Below are 22933 nucleotides of genomic sequence, written 5' to 3' on the forward strand. Positions count from 1 at the left end.
CTCAAACTTATTTTAGGTACTCCAAGGCATAGACGAAGAGAATCAACAACCTAAGAATGTTTACTAGGTACCAACCTCCAAAGTTCCAACAATTTGATGGAAAGGGCAATCCAAACAACATGTTGCTCACTTCGTCGAAATCTGAGAAAATGCAGGAACTAAAGGAGACCAACTAGTCAAGCAGTTCATCCATACCTTGAAAGGAAATGAACTCGATTGGTATACTGATCCAGAGCTTGAAGCGATTGATAAGAGAACAATTGGAAAGAGAGTTCCTCAGTAGCTTTTATAGCACAAGGCGTATCGTTAGCATGATGAAGCTGACAAGTACCAAACAACAGAAGGGAGAGTCGTCATCGACTACATGAACCGATGGAGAACTCTAAGTCTAGATTGCAAAGATAGACTCACAGAGTTATCCGCATTGGAGATGTGTACCCAAGACATGCACTAGAAGCTTCTTTACATTCTGTAGGGAATAAAACCTTGTACATTTGAGGAGTTGGCGACACGCACTCATGACATGGAGCTAAGCATCGCCAACAGGGGAACTAAATATTTCCTAGTCCCTGAAGGAAGAAAAGACAAGAATGAAACCAAGGGCACTGGAAAAGATCGTGGATAGTGCCACCAAAGAATCTATGGTCATTCATGCAACCTCAATGAAATTTTTTTCTAAAGGAAAACAAACAAAATTTGAAAGAAAACATAATGAGGGCGAGAAGCATCACCCAACTCTTAAAGAAAGATAGGAGAAAGTTTATCCATTCCCTGACTTTGATGTGGTAGACATGTTGGAGTAACTATTAGAGAAACAACACATTCAATTGTCAGAGTGCAAGAATCCAAAGCAGTTCCAGAATGTCAATGATCCCAACTATTGCAAATATTATCGGGTCGTCAATCACCCAATTGAAAAATGTTTTGTGCTAAAGGAGCTAATCCTAAAGTTAGCTCGCAAAAAGAAGATTAAGCTAGACCTGGATGAAGTGGCTCAATGATGAAGCCAAAGCTCATCATATTGACGAATCCTACAAATGAAAAGGATGATCAAAACCACGATGAAATAAGAGCTTCTAAAGTTTAAATGTAGAAGCTCCTGTCACACCCCACCCCAAATTACTCTCTAAACCTGGAAATGAGTATGACTACAGCCGTTGCCAGCCTAGCGCTGCAACTTACTGTCTAACTAACTTGCTTAACCTGATTAAACCTTGAATACATATAATCTCAATACAATGTACAACTTAACCAGAACTTTATTATATTAACATAACACAGGGTTTACAGAACTATTTACAATAAAACATACAAACTTTACACAATGAGCCCAACAACATATCTTAGTCCCTGAATACCCACACATGTGTACAAACATAAAGTAAAACAATAGTTTTGTCTTCCATCAACCTAAGTCTTGAGTGCCAGAGTAGTAGCAGATTATCTTCTGGGAAGTGACTGTTACCTGGGAGGAGGGGAGGGGGGACATTTGAAAACATGAGCTAGAGGCCCAGTGAATGACTAAATTTTAAAACCATAAATTATGCATTAAAACTGGGAATCAATACTGAAAGCTTTAGCTAAAAACATAAATAGCATTCACATAAATATTAGCGCAACATAATACATCACAATGTATTCGCACTAGAATATAACTGGCTATTCCTCATCTGAGAGTGGCTCGTAAGCTCTACTCTCTACTCCAGCCCTGCTGGTTCACTGTACCAGGGAAGAAAACCTCCACTCCAACCCTCTAAGTAATTCCTAGGTTAAGGTGCGACGCCTTCGTCCACTCAGGGTTAAAGTGTGACTCCTCTATCCAACACCTTCCTCAAGTGTGACGCCTCCGTTCAGCACCTGAAGTGTGGCTTCTAGAATTAAGACATGACTCCTCTGTTCAATGTCTCCCCTCAAGGTGTGACTCATCTGTTCATCACATGAGATGTATGGCTCCTCTGTCCAATGCCTTCCCTCAAGGTGTGACTTCTCTATTCATCACCTGAGTTGTATGGCTCCTCTGTCCAAGTCCAAGTCCATAAGCTCTCATGGCCCGGCTTCCAGTTCCAACTCATATCTAGTCCTTGGCTCAAGTATCTTCTCCTCTGGTCCCTCATTATTGAGCCTCTAATACTTCTTAAGGCACAACCTTAGCTCTACTAGGATTCAGTAACTCAATAGCACCTAGTGTTATCGCCTACTTATGACTAGTCAAAACCTCTTAGCCATTCTTTCACACATCATAGTCAATGTATAGTAAACATCATGTAAGTATGTTCAATAAACATAAGTTGAACAATCATTCATAAAGCTTTTAGAAAACATTTAGAGTCACTCACGGTCTTGTCTTAGCTCTACTAGTCAAAAACAACTTCACCATGTTCCATGTCTTACCTTAGGCATTCAAGCCTCATATGCATTCAAGTGTCCAACCCACACCTACAGCCCATCGAATGGCCCATCGCATAGCTATTCCTTTGTGCCAACCATTTAGTCCATGTGCCTAACTTGTGGCACATCAACGCATGCTCGATGCGTTTACCTAGTCGCATGTCGCATGCTTCAGTGTAACCTTGCGCCAACATATCCCTTGCATGTAACTCAGCCCTCAACGCATGCGTTCAGCATCACCGTCTGGCCCTTCAAGTTGCTTGCTTGTTCAACTTAAGCAGCTGCCTGCTTGTTCAAGATTCCAAATTCAAATTTGAATTTTAATAACTAATTTTTCAAGCCTTTTCTCAAGACATTTCCTTCTACAAAGTTTCTTCCTAAATGTCTTAGCAAGCCTACCTTAAACGTTCAGCTTAGAATTCCTTGTGGTTTGGCTGAAATTCTCAAATCATCAAGACTGGCCCAAGCTTACCCGAGAGCTCGACCTTCATCCAAATTCTTCATTATCCAGCTCGAATCCTCTGGAATTTCCTTCCGAAAATTCAACCTCAGCAACTAGACATACTCAGGGTTTGAATGGCTCTGGAATCACTCCATTTGCACGAGTATATTACTCAAACCCTCTCTTCAAAGCCAAGCTTCCCTTTTTATACTAGCAGCTACATGCTAACCCCTTAATGTCAAGCTGTCAACTCATCCTTAAAGAGATAACAACAAACCTAGGCATGACAGCTGGCTTAGCTACTCGATCACTAAGCTAATCCTTTCCTCTTGGTCATCAATGGAAGGGTCAACTCTTAAGAAAATGCTTGCAATTTCTTGGTCGTATGCCTCTTTCAAACCATGCATCGCCAAACTTGGCCAACACATAGCTCACCTTGAGGCTATCACGCCATTCTTATGGTCACATACTCTTAAGCCAATGCATGTCTCAGCCTATGCATAGCTTAGTCTTAACATACCATCAATCAAGCGTTAAGCCTTTCTCAACATTCAACCACCCAGCATCACATCGCATGCCACATGTACCTCACGCAAAGATTGCCAATGCTTCTAAACAATCGCACAGCCTTCTAGTGCAATTGCCTACCTTATCGTATACTTACTCACTCCATCGCATAACTCTAGCGTGCACCGAGTATCAACATCTTGCACTTAACACCGCACACTGGTTAGCACGCACGTCCAGCCTCAACGCTCAGCACCTTTCGCTCATTGTCTAGCCCTGCACACAGTGTATACCCCATCGTCTAGTGGTCAATGCCTATCATCTAGCACCTATCGTGTAGCCCTGCATGCCCTATGCGATTACCCTCACGCAATGCCTCAACATACAGCGCCTTGGTCATGCACAACCGAGCGCTTTCTCGCTCGCTCTGGACTACTCGTTGCACGATGGACGGAGGAATTACGCTTACTTATTTTTTAGTACAAGTAGCTACGGGGTCTTTTTTTTTTCTTTATGATGTTCCGTTTGGAAAGACCAGTAAGTGGTTTTGGCATATCTTATGCAATCGATTGATTATATCAAGTCTATTCTTCGGTAGTGCATAGGCTCCAGCTTCTTCCTCACTACACGATCACGCAAGCCTCAATGCATCCCTTGTACACGTGCGCTATGTTCAGCGCCTAGCCTTGCACTAACGCCCAGCCTACCTTGCCCGTAAGCTCACTAACCTTGCAAGCCCCTTAGCTTGTCAAGGCATCATGCTCAAGATCCATCAACTCATGCGTTCATCCTTAGCTCCAACGCATTGTTTTTTCTAGGCTTCAACACTTAGCCTCGCATAACCTCTACAAGCCTTAGTTGGTACATATACAACCTGCGTCCATACTTCTCAATACCAATGCATGCCTATTCTTGGCTTCCATACTTAGCCAATTTTCCACTTGTTAAACTATCTAAAACTCACCCAAGACTAGGTTTTTCCATTACTTAGAATTTTCTTCCTCCATCTTCCTACTTTATTTACTTCCTTTCACAACTTTACTTTAACATACTCATTACTCACTTATGTAGGAAAAATGGAGTATGGGGTTTACAGCTCTTTATTGCAAGAGCTTTAACTGGATGTTGCTCCTTGCCTGCATGAGCTTAAAAGGTGGATGGTGCCAAAAAGAACTTTTCTTGAACTACGTTATGACTTGATTCCTATCATTATAAAGGATACGTAGGTAGCTTAAGGGAACTTTAAGTTCAGACTAGTAAAAAAACAAAAAAAAGAATCTTTTGAACTATGTTATCACTTGATTCCTATCATTGTAAAGGGTACGTAGGCAATTTGAAGGAAACTTTAAGTTCAGTCTAGACAAAAAGGGAAAAAAAATATTCTCATGAACTATGTCATGACTTGATCTCTTTCTTCAAGGGTACGTAGGTAATTTAAAGAAATTTAAGTTCAGTGCATCAAAAAGAAGTGGCATAATCACCCTACATGTGGCACTACACACAAAAAAAAAAAAAAGAGAAAAAAGAAAGAAAGAAATTGATGTTGTTCATCTCTACTGGTGGGGCAACATATCAAATTAAAGACGTTCATCTCTATTGAACGCAACACAACATATTGAAGATGTTCATATCTACTGAAGGCAACACAACAAATTGAGGATGTTCATCCCTACTAGGGGCAAGACAAAAAATTGAGGATGTTCATCCCAACTGAGAATCGAAGATGTACATCCCTATTACGGGTAATACAACAAATTGAAGACGCATGTTGTCTACACGATGCTACATAAGTTGGATGTGTACAATAAGGTTATCACTAGAAAATTTAATCATCTTTTCGCTCACTTAAATAAATAAGCAGTGTTGGGCGTTGTTTACTTCAAGTTTGAAGCATCGCTCGTCTATAGTTCGACTCTTTATCTTCAGCTATAGATGTTCTTTAAGATTAAGTTTAGAAGTCTTTCTGATGCTTCTTGAAATTCAGGTTAGGACGCTTCGTCGATGCTTCTTTAAATTTAAGTTTGAAAGGATTTGTCAATCATTTATTTCAAGTTCAAAGGCTTTGTCGATGCTCCTCCATCTTCAAGTTTAGAGGTTTTGTCAATACTCCCCCGTCTTCAAGTTCAAAGGTTTCATCGATGCTCCTTCATCTTCAAGTTAGGAGGTTCTGTTGATGCTCCTCCATCTTCATGTTCAGAGGCCTCATCGATGTTCCTCCATCTTCAACTTCAGAGGCTCCATTGATGCTCCTCCATCTTCAAATTCAAAGGTTCCGTCGATGCTCCTCCATCTTCAAGTTCAGAGGCTCCATCAATGCTCCTCAACTTCAAGTTCAGAGGTTTCATCGATGATTCCCCATCTTCAAGTTCAGAGGCTTCGTCGATGTTCCTCCATCATCAAATTCATAGGCTTCGTTGGTGCTTCTCCATCTTTAAATTCAAAGGCTTCGTCGATGCTCCTCCATCTTCAAGTTCAAAGGCTTCGTCAATGCTTCTCAATCTTCAAGTTCAAAGGCTTCATCGATTCTCCTCCATCTTCAAGTTTATAGGTTTCATCGATACTCCATCTTCATGTCAAGATTGGAGGCTTTGCAATGTCATCTTGATGCTTAAGTCACAAAGTCAAGTTTAATGTGGAAGATGAAAAGTCAAGTCCAATGTGGAGGGTGGAAAATCAAGTCCGATACAAATAACGGAAAGTCAAGTCTGAAGTGACTTTGCTTCATCAAGTCTAGTTTTCATGGCTTCGCCTCATCTACAAGATCACATCGGGTCTTCTTGGCTCTGCCTCATATATGAGATCAAGTTCGGTCCGTCTGGCTTTGCCTCATATGCAAGATCAAGTCCAAATCCTCATGGCTCTGTCTCATACGCGAGATCATGTTTGGGCTCTCTAGCTCCGCCTTATACACGAGATCAACTCCAGTTTTCCTGGCTCCACCTCGTATGCAAGATTAAGTCTAGTCTACTTTTCTCTGCATCATATACAAGATCAAGTCCGATCCGTCGAGCTTCACCTCGAATGCGAGATCGACTTCAGTCTGAAGAGTTCGTTGATGCTTCATCAAACTTATGTTCGAAGATTTTGTTGATGCTTCACCAAGCTCAAATGTGGAAGATTCGCCAATGCTTCGTCAAGCTCAAAGTGTAGAGGACTTGTCAATGCTTCGTCAAGCTCAAGTGCGGAGGATTCGTTGATGCTTCATTGCTCAAGTGCTGGGGATTCGTTGATGCTTCATCAAGCTTAAGTGCGAAGGATTCGTCGATGCTTCATCAAGCTGATGTTGAAGATCCATCGATGCTTCACCAAGCATATGCTTGAAAATCTGTCGATGTTTCACCAAGCTTACACCCGAAGATCCATCGATGTTTCACCAAGCTTATACCAACTCTAAGGGTCAGACGGTCTGACCCTCACTAAGGGCAAGATCATCTGACCCTCTCTAAGGGCGAGATGATTTAGCAAGGTTAGGTGATCCGGCCCTCACTAAGGACAAGATGATCCAGCCTTCTCTAGAAGAAGATGACCTGACCCTCTCTAAAGTAAAAATGATCTAGCCCTCTTGATAGGTCTTGTAAAGAGCTACCAATTTGTGTTTTCATCATGACACTGTTGAATTGGATAAAATTGATTTGGTCTAATTTGATATTATTATTTGGGTTAAAGTCCATTTAAGCCTAAAAATAGTCTGAATTTAACCCAAATGTCAAATTAGACCCAAATCCAACTAATTGGGCCTGGGTCAAGCCCATGAACGGACCAAGCCCAAGCCCACGAAGCCGACCTCAAAACTCTATAAATAGAGGAGTTCTCTTCATTTGTAGGGATCGACAATTCTACACTCTAGAAGACTTAGAGAGAATTCTCCCAACAATTAGAAAACTCAACTCTTGAAGCTGACCATACTTGAAGACTGAAATCCTTGGAAGATACAAGCATTCTTCCAAGACTTCATGCTCAAGAATATCTACATGCTCTGCTTTCATACATCAAGTGTACGCATTCAATTGAGAGAGAATCAGATAATCAAGTACTAGAGATTAAACCACATCTGTATCAAATCAACATCAACACAAGCACAAATTCAAATTCTACGAAACAAGTTTCTCTGAAACCTCATGCAAACAATATTTTTTTTCATTTATTATATTATATTTGAATAATTAAATAATTCTTTTATTTACCTTTATATACTTTGGTTTTACTTGTTACGTACTTAATTACCTACATATATTAATGAGTTAAGTAGCATAAAATAAAACATAAAACATAAAAATGGATGCTAAATATCATAAATTAAATAAACTTAAAAAAGTATAGACTAGAGAAGATGGAGATGAAAGACTAAAGAGTGTTGAAGCATTGAAATTGATTTGGAAATTAAATTTAAGAAGAAAAATGAAAGAATGGGAAAAGTTGGCAATTTTGGTAAATGGTAAGTTTAAATCGAGTCACAATCAGGTGGAACTCATCTGCAAAATAAGATAATTAAATGAGAGAGAGAGAGTACTGGATTAATTGAAAAAATAGGGTGATGTTTGAAGTTAATTAAAAAAAAAAAAAAGATTGATTCAAACTATTTAGGAAAAATAGGTTAAATTTTTGTCCTTATTAGAATGTCTACACATTCAGTTTATTAAAGAATTGAACAAACGTCTTCAGTTGCTAACTTTCGAGATCTGCAGCAAAAGCTAACCTCATTGACGGTGCCACTTTATTTCACCGATTTTGTCCATTTCCACCTCCATTCCCTCCTAAAAATCCAACCATTTTCATCATTTCCTTCATCTTCTTCATCTTTTCTCCCCCAAAGCCCACGACCAACTTTTTTTACCATCTCCTTCCTATTTTCTCCCCCCAACAGCCATCTTTTTACCATCTTCTTCATAATTCTCCCCCCAAATCCGAAAACCATCTCAATTTTTACCATTTTCCTCATCTTATTCATATTAATACTCTATTTCTTACCATTTCATTATTTCAAACTATCACTCTCATCTTCTTCATATTCATCATTTGTTTCGTTTATTTTAATCAGTTCAATAATAATTTTAGTGCAACATTTTTCTTTTGATAAGTTAATATATTTTTTTATATATGAAAAATTAAGTTTAACATGATTTTATATTTATTTTATTTATTATTATTATTTTGTTTACAATGGATATTATTTACGAGAAAATTTCTACAAACGATTATTCAAAGGTTATAATTTAGTTATTTGCTTTTATTTCAAAAGACCTATATTATTGTTTACATTGGTCTAATATTGGATATTGTTTTTTTTTCTAAGAAATAATTACAACATTGCTTCGTTGTGAAAAACCTTGGGGATTTGTGTTAAAAAAAACTAAGAATATAAATAAAATCAACAGTGATGTTGGTGTGTAGTAGTGTGACATATTTTAAATTACCTTCATCATTGATTTTTAGAAATATTGAATGTTTGAATATCAAATTTATTTTGGGTTTTCTTGTTGTATTTACTTTGCGTAGACTCACCTCTATATATCGAGTGCGATATTTCAATGATGATGTTCCAATTGAAGAAAAAGGTAATCCAACAAGACATCAAGATGTTCCTATTCGACCTAGTGTCTAAAATGAATATCCAGTAACCCTACTCGATTATTTTACACATAGTTCCATGATGTCATCCCCTTCAACATTTGAAATTTTCCAAAAACCCTCACTATGCTAAGTATGGAAGAAAGACAAACTTCAGATGTTCGTCAAGATATCCATGATCAATATGTGACAAACAAACATCATGGCGAGGGGGTACATTTTACAAAGGAGGGCCAATCACAAAGTGTAAAAGGTCGTGGTGATCATGGATACTTTGTGACTCAACAAGATCGATTTAGGTGTAATAGAGGATTTTCTTCTACTAATTAATAAGAACATTGTACTTGTAATCAAATTCATTAATGAAATTCAAGTATAAAAAATGCAATTTTAGTCTACATCCAAATATCTCAGCATATTAAAGAACCTTCAAAATTATTGATGCAATTGTTGAAAGTTAGTATCAATGTTTTTATATAAATTCCTATCAAAGAAGAAGAAGTTTAAGAAGAAGAAGAGGTTTAAGAAGAAGAAGAAGAAGTTTAGGGAAAAGATATTGAACATTATTTTTTATATTTTTTTTTTTATATAAAACACAATAACAATAGTTTGGAATTAAACAAATTGAACATTATTTTACAAGAAATTTATATCAAGTATATTAAATTAATGAAAGAATAGAAATTCTTAATCAAAGTAAGATTATTGTGTAAATCAAATTAAAATGAGTCATTATTATCACTATAAAAAACAAAGCTAATAAGATGGTTCATTTTATTCTAAAAGAATTAAAAATCCATTAAAAAAGACAGACCCATCTTTATCAATTTTTTTCTTGGTATATTGAATGCGTATACTCAATAGATATATTGAGCGTCGCTTTTTCTCCTTTTTTTTTTTTAAACTAAATGTGTGTCTTCAAGAGATGCATTCAGTTTTGACAAGTTAAAGTATATATATATATGTGTGTGTGTATGTATAGTGTAGAATGCTTCTCCTTAATAGACGCATTCTAATAAGGATAAAAATTTAACTCCTTTATCATAAATAGTTTTAAATTAACTTTTTTTTTCTAAATTAACAACAAAAGGCACCATAATTCTCCAATTAACCCAGTTAGCTATAAAAATATATATATATCAAAATTGAAATGACATTGAAATCACACGACACCCATTTGATGGAAGAGGTAGAAAAATCTTCCACACTATGGGAGCACTCGAATTGATGTATGTGGAGTCCACAAATATTTATTAGGACAAGTTTCCAATGCAAACGCCGGAAGTATGGCACTACGAGAGTACTAGAAATTTTCCAACTGGGTAGCATCTAATTTTTGTATCCCACTAGATTCTCCATTCATAATTTTTTGTGCAAAAATTTTTTATTCCTTTTTTAAAATATATTTTTACATAAAACATCCTTTTTAGGCCATATATTTCAAAAATGTCTTTAAATTCAATTTTTTTTCAAGAAAGGCTTTTAGTATTATTTTTGGACAACTTTACCTTTCTTTATCATCCTTTTACGAAGCTTTCTTAACGATGGAGAGAAAATCTACATTTATATTTAATTTAATCAGAGAGAGAAAATGCATTTAATGAAATTTTATTTTCTATTTTTGTTGGTTTCACGTAATTTTTTTTTCGGATTCATGGTTATATAAAATATACCTCAGAACATTTTGTTAGATATTTAAAAATATTCTAACAAATATAAGAAATATATCACTATATATAAATTAGAAATTGATTCAATTCTTGACATAAATCATCATTTCGTTTTTCATGTTGATTTTTTATATTATATGAAATATTCCATTGTTTGTTCACTTGTGCATGTAGTATATTCCATTGTTTATTTGGAAACATTCTAAACAAATATATGAAATATACTAATAAATATATTTAATATCTACTCAAATATTCATGATTATTTTTAAATATACCTTAGAACATAAATTTCATAGCATATATACAAATGATATCATATATCATAAATTCAAAGTAGTTCAAAAAAAACACAGATGGGCTTAGTGTTCAACACGGAACATATATATAAGCGTATATATCACAAAACAAGAAATCTAAATACAAAAATCGTCATCATTTATATAAAATAAATGATTATATATATCAAAGTATATATGAATATACATTTGTTCTTGTTTTGTGTGTCCAACAATTCTCCTCATCATCTCTTCTTCTTCCCATCTTCATCTCATCCAACACCCCCTCCCCCTAACCAGATCTTCTTGCCTAGCTCCGTCGCCTGGATTTGCCCGAGTCCGCACATGGATCTGATTGCACTCGATGCCAGAAGCTTCGCCATGTTGTCTCACACCATCTGTTTACTTGAGCTTGGGCCACCCTCAACTAGATCTGCCCGAGTTCATATCAGATTTGCACACGCCCGATGCCAGAAGCTTCGCTCTCGCACCACGCCACCTCCCACAGTCTGCCTGCAACCACATCATCGTTTGCTGGAGCCTGTGTCAGATTCCTGCCCGACATTGGAAGTTTTGCCTTGGGCGAGGCCGTCCGTCTACAATCACATTGTCGAGAAGGAGAAAAGAGGAGGAGAAAGAATAAAGGAGGGAGGAGGAGGAAGAAAGAATAAGGATGAGGGAGGAGGAAGAAGATCCCAAATAGTTTTTTTTTTCTAAAAAACATCAATAGACGTGAAGTCCTAAGATTGTGCATGAGGAAGAGAGAATCAAACATTTTTTTAATTTTTCTGTTTTATAAAAAAAAAAATGTGGATGAGACCTAAATGATAAATATACACCAATTTTAGTAAAAATTTGTATTCTATTGGCCTGTTTTTGAAATAAATTAAATGTTAAAAACAAAAGTATAATATAGATCTAGAATTAAAACTAGTGTAGAAAAAATAAATTAACCAACCGTCCAAGTAAAAGTAATGACTTTTATAAAATGAGTTTTAATTTATTCAACGAGGACATTATCCCAATAAAAATATTGGATTTGAATCAAGGGTTAACTGCAAAAATATGTCATTTCGAACCTATATTTTAGAAAATATCCAGAATCTTAAAGAATATCAACTTTATCAATGTCGACGCCATTTGACCTTCAAGCCATCTTTAAATTACAATATCCATTGTGATTTTTGTAACTACCTATAATTCTCTTTATCTTTCTAAATATCTATTAATAAACAAGAAAAATATCAAGTCCGATATATGTCATTAAAATATACAAATTAGCAACTTAAAAGTAAATATGGAATAAAGATTCTACAGGATTTTGAGTCGTGCTAAAGCCGAAAATTTTCTCCATAATTGACATTTGTAACAGTATTCCTTATTTCTGTCGAATCAATCGTATCAATTGAACTTCCTTCGTTATATGTTGCTAGTAAATACCAATATCATTTATTTTGGATCTTCCAAAATATTTTTGGAAGTTTGGAGCCCTTTTTGTTTATCTCCTAACCCTTAATTTATTACTACAGGATATTTCTTTTTTTTCTTTTTTTTCTTTTTCTTTTTTTTTTTTTGTGTAATTCTTCGTTAAAAAAAAATTGCATTTAACAATGCAACAGATGAAATAAAATATCATCTAATAATGTGATAAATATCGAATGGAAAGACTGTAATATCGTAGTACTATGAATCTTCTCATGTCACCTAGAACACGAGTGGCATGATGACTTCGAATAAGTTCCAATCAACAATACCATCTTACCCTATGTATGGCGCATAATTCTCGACAGAGCTGCTTAAATCATATGTGCAATGGACTAATGGATGTGTGGTAGACATATATCACAGCTAATAGAGAGTTAGTTGCGTAGATACATGAAATTTCAAGGGGTGGTCAAAATTTCAGCTCCCGTTCTAGTTATCAAAATAGTGTGCTCAAACTGAGCAGCTGGACTACCATCAGCTGTTAAAGTGGTCCAATTATCTGGCCATGTAATGCAGTCAATGCCTCCCATCGTAAGAATTGGTTCTGCAATCAACAAATTAAAACTACGAATATAAGGTTGAAATAAAATGGTCGGTCTAGGTTCATGTTCCATTTTCGTTCCATAAGAGAGGCTAAAGCAAGCTTAACACGTAATTGGCATGCACTCCCCCTCCCTCCCTCAAAAAAGTTTCATAAGAGAAACAGCCAGAATTTCAATAGTCATCTTTCCTCTATTTCCATGTTTGAACTTTTATGTAAAGGTAATTTCCTTACTAATCACCGCATCATAAAACATGTTTTGAAATCACTTGTCAATTTTAAAATTATTATGAAACATGTTTTTAATGACTCAAAAACTAATTATTATGAAATGAAAATTGGGTTCAAAAGCGTAAAATTAAATATTAAATTAATTTGAAGTGATTCAATGTGTATTTCAGGGTGATTTTGAGCATGCCGAAAATGATTTTAACTATTTCAAAATTACTATTAAACATGCAATCATGCACACAGATTTAACCTTACATACTTGTGCACAGTGGTTTCTTCTTCCTATCAAACTACAGAGAGGAAAGTACATACTCCTTAGATAAGAAAATAGAGAATAACTTATCGAGACATAAGGAGTTTCAGTGTCTTGGAAGGATTGAAAATGAAAGAGGTCGGGTTTAGATGGAGCAGTAGTTTTTTATTCACCACAGCACATAATTAACCATGTCACAGCCAAAAACAAACATAAGGAGAGGAGTAACTAATTTTTTTGTCATTGGGAGAGTGGGTGTTATCTATGTCAGGTTTCGAGCTTGCTCAGCACTCTGTTGACAACGTTAACTGCGAAGAGCCTCATATTCAGAGTAGCAAAGAACTAGCTTTTATTTCTAAATGGCTGCGGAGACTGAAGGGCATCACTGGATTATTGAGAGCATGGAACTGATGCCCACAGGGGGGTTTTTACTTGTTATTGCAGATTCAGCTAGAGTTGTAACATGATTTCATATTACAAAGGGCAAGAACTTGTTTAGACTGAAGGATTCATTTCTAAGGATACTTGGAGAGCTTGCTAGCCTTCCGCATACTCGATCCTAGATTAACTACACAACTATTCTGTGGCTGACAGCCATTGGAATGCTATAAAAGATATATATAGAGTGCCGAGCAAGCTCAAAACCTGAGCTTTTGAAGTAATTATACTGAGAGGGATGGTCTAGAATGGGTTATAACATAGATGAATTCTTTGGCCTAGCATAATTTCTCTCGAATTCTTTATTGACCTTCATTATTCGAGAAAACTGAATCCTTTTTGGAAGTTCAAAAAAAGTTTTTTGGCATTTCTCCTTTCTGGATATTCCTTTTCAAGATCTGTGAATTGTATCTTCATTGGCTCTCTTTGATATTGATTTTCAACATTTCTTATGGAGTCATTCGATATCTAATGCTAATTTTTCAGCTTGGATGGCTCACATCTCGAATATCGACAATAAATTAGATAGAATTCGCAAGAAGAAGCTTCTTTATCAAATAAAGTTACTTAAAAGGAAGGTTGAGATTCTTTGTCCATATTCGATGGATGGCCAGTTTGATGTTAATTCTCTTGATTCAATTTAATGGATTAATTCTTTGTTAAGTTTTTAAGCCTATCATTTGTTAGGTTGCAGTTTCTTTATATTCTCTTTACTTCTTTTTCACTCCTTTTGGAGTTTATATCTTTTGAGCAACAGTCTCTCTTTCCATCTTATCAATGAAAGGTTTGACTCATGCTAGCTATATACATATATATATATATATTCAAAGCAATCGGAGGACCTTCTTCCTGTGGATTTTCTGCAGAAGGACTAGTTTTCCCTATCTTCTATATTTGATCCTTTAATGATGACTTTTCTTTCTTTCCATTTTTTTTCTGAGGCAGAAAAGAGTAGAAAAAGAAATTTCCTACGAGTAAATGACATTATAAAATATATATTAGTTTTCTTCAACCAATAATATATGCCACATCCCTTTGATAAATTTTAATAAATTCAGCACGCACAAACATCACATGTATTCATTTTGTTAAATTGCGGTCCAGTGAAAAATTAATTTTTCTCCTTTTTTATTCTTGATAATTCAATGTAGTGCCCATGTTAACAGAATTACGCCTTCGTCTAACGAACACATTAAATTTGCTAAAGATCAAAGTTAGCAACAGCTTCTATAGCTGAATTTAGCCAGAAAGGCAATATTGATTTTAGAGCAATAAGGGCGACCACTCACCAATGGTAAACGTCTGACCTTCAACCATATGTCCAGGTTCCTCATTGCCTGGCCATACCAAATAACAATGAGTTACAAAGTGAAAAAAAACAGAATCATTTAGGTAAGATGCAGCAAAAGGATACCCCAAAAAGGACAGAGAGAGAGGACAACTTACGGTGGTGATATATAAGTGGTTCAGAATGAAATACAGATCCCACACCATGACCAACAAAACGCTCCACCACCCCATAGCCATACTTTTCAGCATGCTCACTGGTAATTGTGCATAGTAGATCATTTGAAACAGTGTAGATTGTAGAAAAATATCGATCTTTTAACATAACACAGGATAAAATTAACAAAAGGCATCATAGTAATGAAGTTGACAGCGGGAGCACATTGCTTATATATATGATAACCACACTGAATTATAATTAGTAGGACAGTTAATCTACAGCTTTATTAATTGACAATTAAGTGAATTGTGTAAAAAAAATTATCGCCTCCTGATCAAATATATACACTTGCATAAACGTGTAAACATGTGAACTATTGGAATACATTAGTAAGCCATTCAGGATAGAGAAAATGCTAGGTCCACTTAAAATTGAACCAGGAATAGAGTTAAATGAGTTCTCTCTTTTTCATGGTAGTCAGTAGCTCATCTCTTACTCTCAAGGTGTGGCAGAGGATTTAAAATTTTTTAGTATATCCCATACATACATACATGGTTTTTCCTAGCAGCCTCGGGGACTCCCCTTTGTCATGCCTTATATCCACCCTTTAGGAACAAGGCAGAAATTTATCGCTAAATGTGGTGGGCCTATCTATTAAGAGCTATGGTTCCAGAAGAACTGGTGCCTTTCAAGAACTTGTAGTATTTTTTAGGATTTCGGGACATTACTTTTTCAAAAGAGATTTTTGGGACATTAGTATGTTTGTGGCCATTTTTCAAAGTGCCTACTTAGTTCTTTTTGTACTAGTACTCTCCCTGATATGTGAAAATTAGAAGGTGGTTTTATTCCTTTGAATTGGAGTTTTCCTGTTGTACATTTCATCATTTTACTAAAATTGCGCTATAAAAGAGCCTGTTTGTGTTTAGAATTCCTATCAAGAGCCTTGAGAATCAGAAAACTGTCATATATTTTCTTGGGAAATAGTTGACGAGGGAGTGGATAGTTGGGAGACTCTTAACAAAATTGAGCAACTTCCCCTATGAATTTATCAGCAGTTTTTCTTTTTTGTCTTCTGGGTGTTGATGTTCATATCGGCACTTCATTAACAGTGCTAAGAAAAACTTGGAAAGAGATGATTAATGGGGGGAGAAAATCTTCCATGATCCTCTGTTTCTTAACTATTGACACAAGTGTTTTGAATGAATGACCCGACAGTATTAATTTTTTCTGAAGAAATTTCGTTTTATTTTTTTATTTTTTATTAAAAAAGGGAGAGGTGAAGAATTGGCACTCCATCAGCGGACAAGTAGTAGTTCCACCCATAAAACAAATTGAGAGTATATGAAATACCTGATTCTCTTCCCAATTTTCTTAAAACTAGCACCATCCTTGCATACAGCGATACCTCTCTCGAGGCATTCCTCTGTAACCTGAAACACCAAAAGAATTTAAAAAATAAAGGGGAAAAAGAAAATAAATACTATAAGATAGAATACTAGGATTAGATTAGTATAGAACTGAAATTAGTACACAAGATTGTTTCAAAATAACAAAAAAGAAAGAAAGAAATTAGTACAGAAGATATGAACAATTTATTCAAAGAGATTTTTTCTTTCTTCTTTTCTCTTTTACACGAAACAGAGATATAATCAAATCAATAAGGAACGTCTTAGGGGATCGGATTAAGGGAGGCTGCCCAAAAACTATGAAAAAGAGGCAAACGATAAGCCTACTAAAGAAGTGGCAAAGGAGATGCATTCGATGATTACACTATAAACTTTGAACAACCTTCAATATTAAGCCATTCATTATAAAATAACTTATTCCGAAATTAACAAAAAGTACCTTCACCAGACGCCTCATTCCGTCACTTACGTCTCCACAAAAATATGTCTTTGATGTGTCTCCATGATATCCCTGAACATTTGAGGGGAAAATGTTAGCCATCTGTGAAAAAAACTAACACGTACATACTGCATTTCAACTAATCAAAATTCAATGAATTAGGGCAGGTCTCGCATGAAGTTGTGCATGCAAATTTTTTAACTTAAAGAAATTCACTGGGAACTTGAAACCTCATTACCAGACAATTGGGCGATTTAACCCTAACTTGTGCTGTACTTCATTTGAAGTCCAACATATCAGGGGTGCAAGGAGAAAGCAAGTTTTGTTATATATCTATCTATTAATATAAATGCATTATATATATCCTTGTGTGTGAATATATATGATACCTGAAGTTTTGGTAGACAGAATTTTTCTTATTCATCCCCTATACAAAGGTACAACCCTAAATTTAAAGAGGTAGAAATAATAAAAGGCAATAATTCAATCGTACAATGAGGAGAGAGATTAAAAGAATTAAATATGCACAAAAGCAAATTACAGAAAAGGAAAAAACTAGTAATTACAAAAAATAAATATTCCTATTTTCAACACTCCCCCTTGAACTGGGTTGTGGATGTTAATTAAATCCCACTTGGTCTTTAATGCATCACAGACGTTTTTGAATAAAGCCTTGGTAAGTATGTCTGCAGTCTGCATCTTGGTGGGTATGTAGTTAAGAGAGATGCTTTATTTTCGATTTTTTCTTTGATAAAATGTCAATCAATGTCCACATGTTTTATGCGATCATGATGGACAAGGTTTTTTTAGCAATACTTATTGCTACTTGGTTGTCACATTGGACCTTCATTGGTTCTTCAAACATGATTCTTAATTCTGATAAGATGCTTTTGAGCCATACTCCTTCACATATTCCTTGAGTAAGAGCCCTCAATTCTTCTTCAGCACTACTCCTAGACACAACTGATTGCTTTTTACTTCTCTAAGTGACCAAATTTTCCCACACAAAGGTACAATATCCTGTAACTGATCTTCTGACGACTTTTGAACTTGCCCAATCAGCATTTGTGAAGACTTCAACGTCTCTTTTTTCTGATTTGTTGAAGTACAATCCTTCTCCAAGAGTTCCTTTTAAGTATCTGAGAATCCTATAAACAGCTTGCATATTTTCTTCATAAGATTGTTCATAAATTGACTCACAAAACTTACTACAAAACAAATATCAGATCTAGTGTGAGTTAAGTAAATCAACATCCAAACGAATCTTTGATATTGTTCCTTATTAACAAATGTGTTTTCTTTTCCTACGGTGTAGCTCCTGTTATGCTTTTAACCTTACTAGCCCTGCTCACATTGCTATGGATCATTGAAAAAGGATGGTAGGGTTTTGTAGTTACTTATAAGGTATGAAAATTGTTGAAAATAGAAGACCTAGCCCTAAGGGCATTTTAGTAATTTACTTTTGCCCTAGTCTGTAGTAGGGTTTCCTACTAGTCTATTTATAGTATCCTCTCTTGTATGTGGTATTAGAAAATAATAAAATGTATTCTACATCGTGGTTTTTTCTCCTTGTTCTAGGGTTTTCCACGTAAACTATGTGTGCACTTTTCTACTTTTCTCCTAACTTTCATCATGGTATCAGAGTATGGAGATGAAACCCTAGCCGTTATCAATGAAAATCAACCAGGGGAGTCACAATCACCACCAGCCAGCAACAGTGGTGCCACCACTGTCAACATAGTCACTGTTGTGCACACCGTCGTAGAACGGTATGTTCAGACTGCTCTTCCTCACCTTCTCAAGCCGACTGGCCCTACTGGAGCTAACCAGCCGAGAGGAGCACTACCAGCATGTCCAAGCCTCTAGAGGGTTCGTTCCAGCCGACTTTCTTCGAACAGGTCCAGCCAGCCTTCTCCACAATCGAGCCGAGCCATCCAAGCCTCTAGACGGGTTCGCAATTCCTATCAGTTTAGCACTTTCGGACATGATATTGCTTATTTTGCCATCGCATTCTCTCATTGTTTTACTTATCTGAGCTATAATTAAACTTGTATTTCTACCGGTTATCACCAGCCACAACCTAGCCTTCATATTACTCCTAGCACGCATAGGTTGTTGTCCGAGATAGGGTGACGAAGACTCCCTAACCTCAAGACTACTCTGCTTGTTACTATTGGTGCAACAGTAACAAACGGTAGTCTCTCGATTTGTCTGGGAATGATCTCTCGACTTCCTCGTCTCCTTGCTCTTCTCCGTCCTCTAAGTATATGTATGAGTATGTGCGTGACAGACTACTAACTCTCTAACTTCTTAACTTGTTAACCCTTTTACACTGATGGCCTTTAGTATTTATAGAGCTCAAGGTGAAGCAACCTTTCTTACTAATGATTGCAATGATGGACGTCATTAATTCCCCTACTCTAATGCGCCGATTAGTGGTCACCAAAAGTTGAGTGTACCTGCTACAGTGTGGCTTTAACGGCTTGTCAACTAAATTCGGATTCAACCGTTATTAGCTTTCCGTCCCATCGTGATTTATTATGCTGTCACCTTGATGCGCAGTCTTTATGCGACCACCTTTTTAAGAAGCTTCTCACGATTGCAACCTATGAAGCACAGATATGTGAGGCAAAGAATCAGTATCAGACACGTATCAGATACCAATACTTCCAGATACTTCCCAGATAAATATCTGACACGCGATTTGACGTATCTATACTTTCATACGTATCTGACATGCGATTTGACGTATCTATTTCTATGCGTACATTTTTTCTTAAGAAAAAAGACAAGTAACTCATCTAAATCTTTCCTAATCTAAAATTAGACAACCTATTTAAAAAGCTCACAACTCGCGTTCAAAACTTAAAAAAATAATAATAATAACGGACCAAACCCTAGACTAGAATCATCTAATCTTCAGCTTCACATTTGAATCCCCACAAAGTCCACCAAAATATAAACCATTTGGATATCTTCAACAATAAGTTCTTTATACTTCTCTCTCTAATCTTCTTCTTCTTCTTCTTTGCAACATGAGTCACTTTTCTATTGCATTTTATTAACTATTGTACTTCAACATCTTAGATGTTGCTTTTTTTGTATTGTATTTCTGTGTTTGTATTCTATTTTGTGCTATTGTTATTAACTTGTATGCTAAATTTATCTATATCCTAGACTTTTTTAAAGAAAAAAGATGTATCTTCAACGTATCAGTATCCTCGTTTTTTAGACATATATATATTAAAAATATATATAAAAAAATGACACATCCTTAGACGTATCCGTATCTTAGATTTTTAGAAATTGACAAATTGCCATATCCGATCGTATCAGTATGTATAGCCATATCTGTGTCTGTGCTTCATAAATCGCAACCTTCAAGCGCACTGACGCCTTATTCCTTTGGATCGCAATTTCCCTTGCGCCATCGCATTTTTCCTACACAAAATAAGTAAATTAACCGCTTTTATGCGATGAGCGCTTGCGATCGCAATTCCTATCAGTTTAGCACTTTCGAACATGATATTACTTATTTTGTCATCGCATTCTCTCATTGTTTTTACTTATTTGAGCTATAATAACTTGTATTTCTACCAGTTATCACAACCCACAACCTAGCCTTCATATTACTCCTGGCACGCCGGTTCAGCTTCAATCTGTTGATCCAGCTAGGTTTGGTCACCATCCGCATTCAACCAACAATTATCTGGTTCCGACAGCTCCAAGCGGCAGAAATTATCCTCCGACGACATTGAACAGTGGCACCAACAATAACAAGCGGAGTAGTTTTGAGGTTGGGGAGTCTTCGTCACCCTATCTCGGACAACAACCTATGCACTCTATTCCAGGGGGTCAAGGCATAATAGGCTCCGCAAATCTATCTCCCATAGAGGTTCAACAACAGTTCACTCATCTTCCGCAACAAATAGCAGCTCTCGAGACAGCCCTTGGGACAACCATGAACATCCAGACAGATCTCTCTTCTAACCTGCCGATGTCCTCAGAAAATCCGGTAACCTCTTTCCCTGCTTTACCCACAACGAATTTCTTGTCTGGATCAATGGGAAATTTTGCAAGGTTTATTACTGGAGAGAAATTGAATGGTCAGAACTATTTCTCGTGGTCTCAGTCTATCAAGATGGCTCTTGAGGGACGTCATAAATTCGGGTATTTAATGGGTGAGATACCGAAACCTAGGCCTGGTGATCCTCAAGAACGCATCTGGAAAGGAGATGACTCATTACTCCGGTCTGTGTTGGTAAATAGCATGGAACCACAGATAGGCAAACCCCTGTTGTATGCTGTGATGGCTCGGGATATTTGGGACGCAATTCAGAAGTTATACTCAAAGAGACAGAATGCTTCTCGACTGTATACGCTACGTAAACAAGTCCATGAATGCAAACAGGGAACTATGGATTTGACGTCTTATTTCAACAAGTTGTCTTTGCTCTGGCAGGAGATGGATCTGTGTCGTGAAGTTGTCTGGGACTATCCTTGTGGTGGAGTACAGTACTCAAAAATTGAGGAAACAGATCGAGTTTATGATTTTCTTACTGGCTTGAATTCTAAATTCGATATGGTACGTAGTCAGATATTGGGACAGCGACCAATACCCTCTCTTATGGAAGTCTGCTCTGAGGTTCATCTCAAGGAATATAGGTCCAGTGCCATGAACAATCTTCTTATCTCTTCAACAGATTCTGCTGTGTTTAATGCGCAGTCATCTGGACTTGAAGGTGATAAGCAAAATAGTAAGCCACCTCCGGTTTGTGAACACTACAAGAAGCCTTGGCATACTAAAGATTAGTGTTGGAAGTTGCATGGGAGACTATCAAATAGTAGACGGCGTCAGTCACATGATAAGTCAAATTCTGGACGAGCTCTTGTGAGTGATTCAACAAATGGGAGCTCTCAACCTCAAGTAAATAGTCAGAATGATCTGAGTGCTGTTGGTGCCATTGCTCAGTCAGGTACGATTTAGTCCTTTGGTTTTATTAGTGTCTATGGTAAAAAACCGTGGATTATTGATTCGAGAGCTAAGGATCACTTAACAGGCTCATCTGATCAATTCATTTCATAATGTCCAAGTGCTGGTAATGAAATGATTACGATTGCAGATGGGTCATTTGCTCCTGTTGCTGGAAAAGGCTATCTCTCACTATTTAAGGGTTTAACTTTACAGGATGTGTTACATGTTCCAAAATTTCTTACAACTTATTGTCTATCAGTAAGATTACGAGAGATCTGGGTTGCCAAGCTGTTTTCTCACTTGACACTGTTTTATTTCAGGACCTGAGCTCGAGGACGATGATTGGCACTACCCGGCACGATAGAAGGCTCTATTTCCTTAATGTTGATGCTTCCTCTAGGAACTGTTGTAAGGCTAGTTTGTTTCTTCCTGTTATTCTATCTTGAAAAAGACTATGTTATGGCATTTTCGCCTTGGGCATCATAGTTTTCAATATATGAAATATTTGTTTCCACATTTAATTCTTAATGTTGATATCTCCTCTTTGGCTTGTGATATGTGTATTCGTGCTAAACAACATTGGGTCTCGTTTCAATCCCAGCCTTACAAGTCGTCTAAACCTTTCACTATCCATAGTGACGTTTGAGGTCCTTCACAAATCACTACCTCTACTGGCAAACGTTGGTTCGTGACCTTTATTGATGATCACACTCGGCTTACTTGGGTTTTCCTTCTTACTAATAAGTCTGAGGCGTCCTTAGTGTTTCAACAGTTCTACACCACTGTGGAAACTCAGTTTAATGCCAAAATTGTCATTCTTCGAAGTGATAAAGGCGAGAGTTCTTCAATAATACTTTTCGTGAAT

The 22933-nt window shown here is 36.5% G+C and overlaps 1 protein-coding gene across 1 annotated transcript in view; it reads right to left on the bottom strand.

Moving 5' to 3' along the window:
* Positions 1–12473: 12473 nt before the first annotated feature.
* The window catches only part of MAP1C (methionine aminopeptidase 1B), a 32322-nt gene continuing 21862 nt past the window's right edge, over positions 12474–22933 (bottom strand). Inside the window, exons 6-10 of the mRNA XM_039018606.2 lie at positions 17094–17165; positions 16599–16678; positions 15248–15345; positions 15091–15138; positions 12474–12882 (exon numbers count right to left, since the gene is read on the bottom strand). Coding sequence (XP_038874534.1) covers positions 12737–12882; positions 15091–15138; positions 15248–15345; positions 16599–16678; positions 17094–17165 — 444 coding nt within the window. The 3' untranslated portion in view covers positions 12474–12736. The remainder of the gene's footprint in view (positions 12883–15090; positions 15139–15247; positions 15346–16598; positions 16679–17093; positions 17166–22933) is intronic.

Source organism: Benincasa hispida, chromosome 12 (assembly GCF_027475165.1).
Source record: "Benincasa hispida cultivar pf3 chromosome 12, pf3_genome.v1.1, whole genome shotgun sequence".
Taxonomy (NCBI): domain Eukaryota; kingdom Viridiplantae; phylum Streptophyta; class Magnoliopsida; order Cucurbitales; family Cucurbitaceae; genus Benincasa; species Benincasa hispida.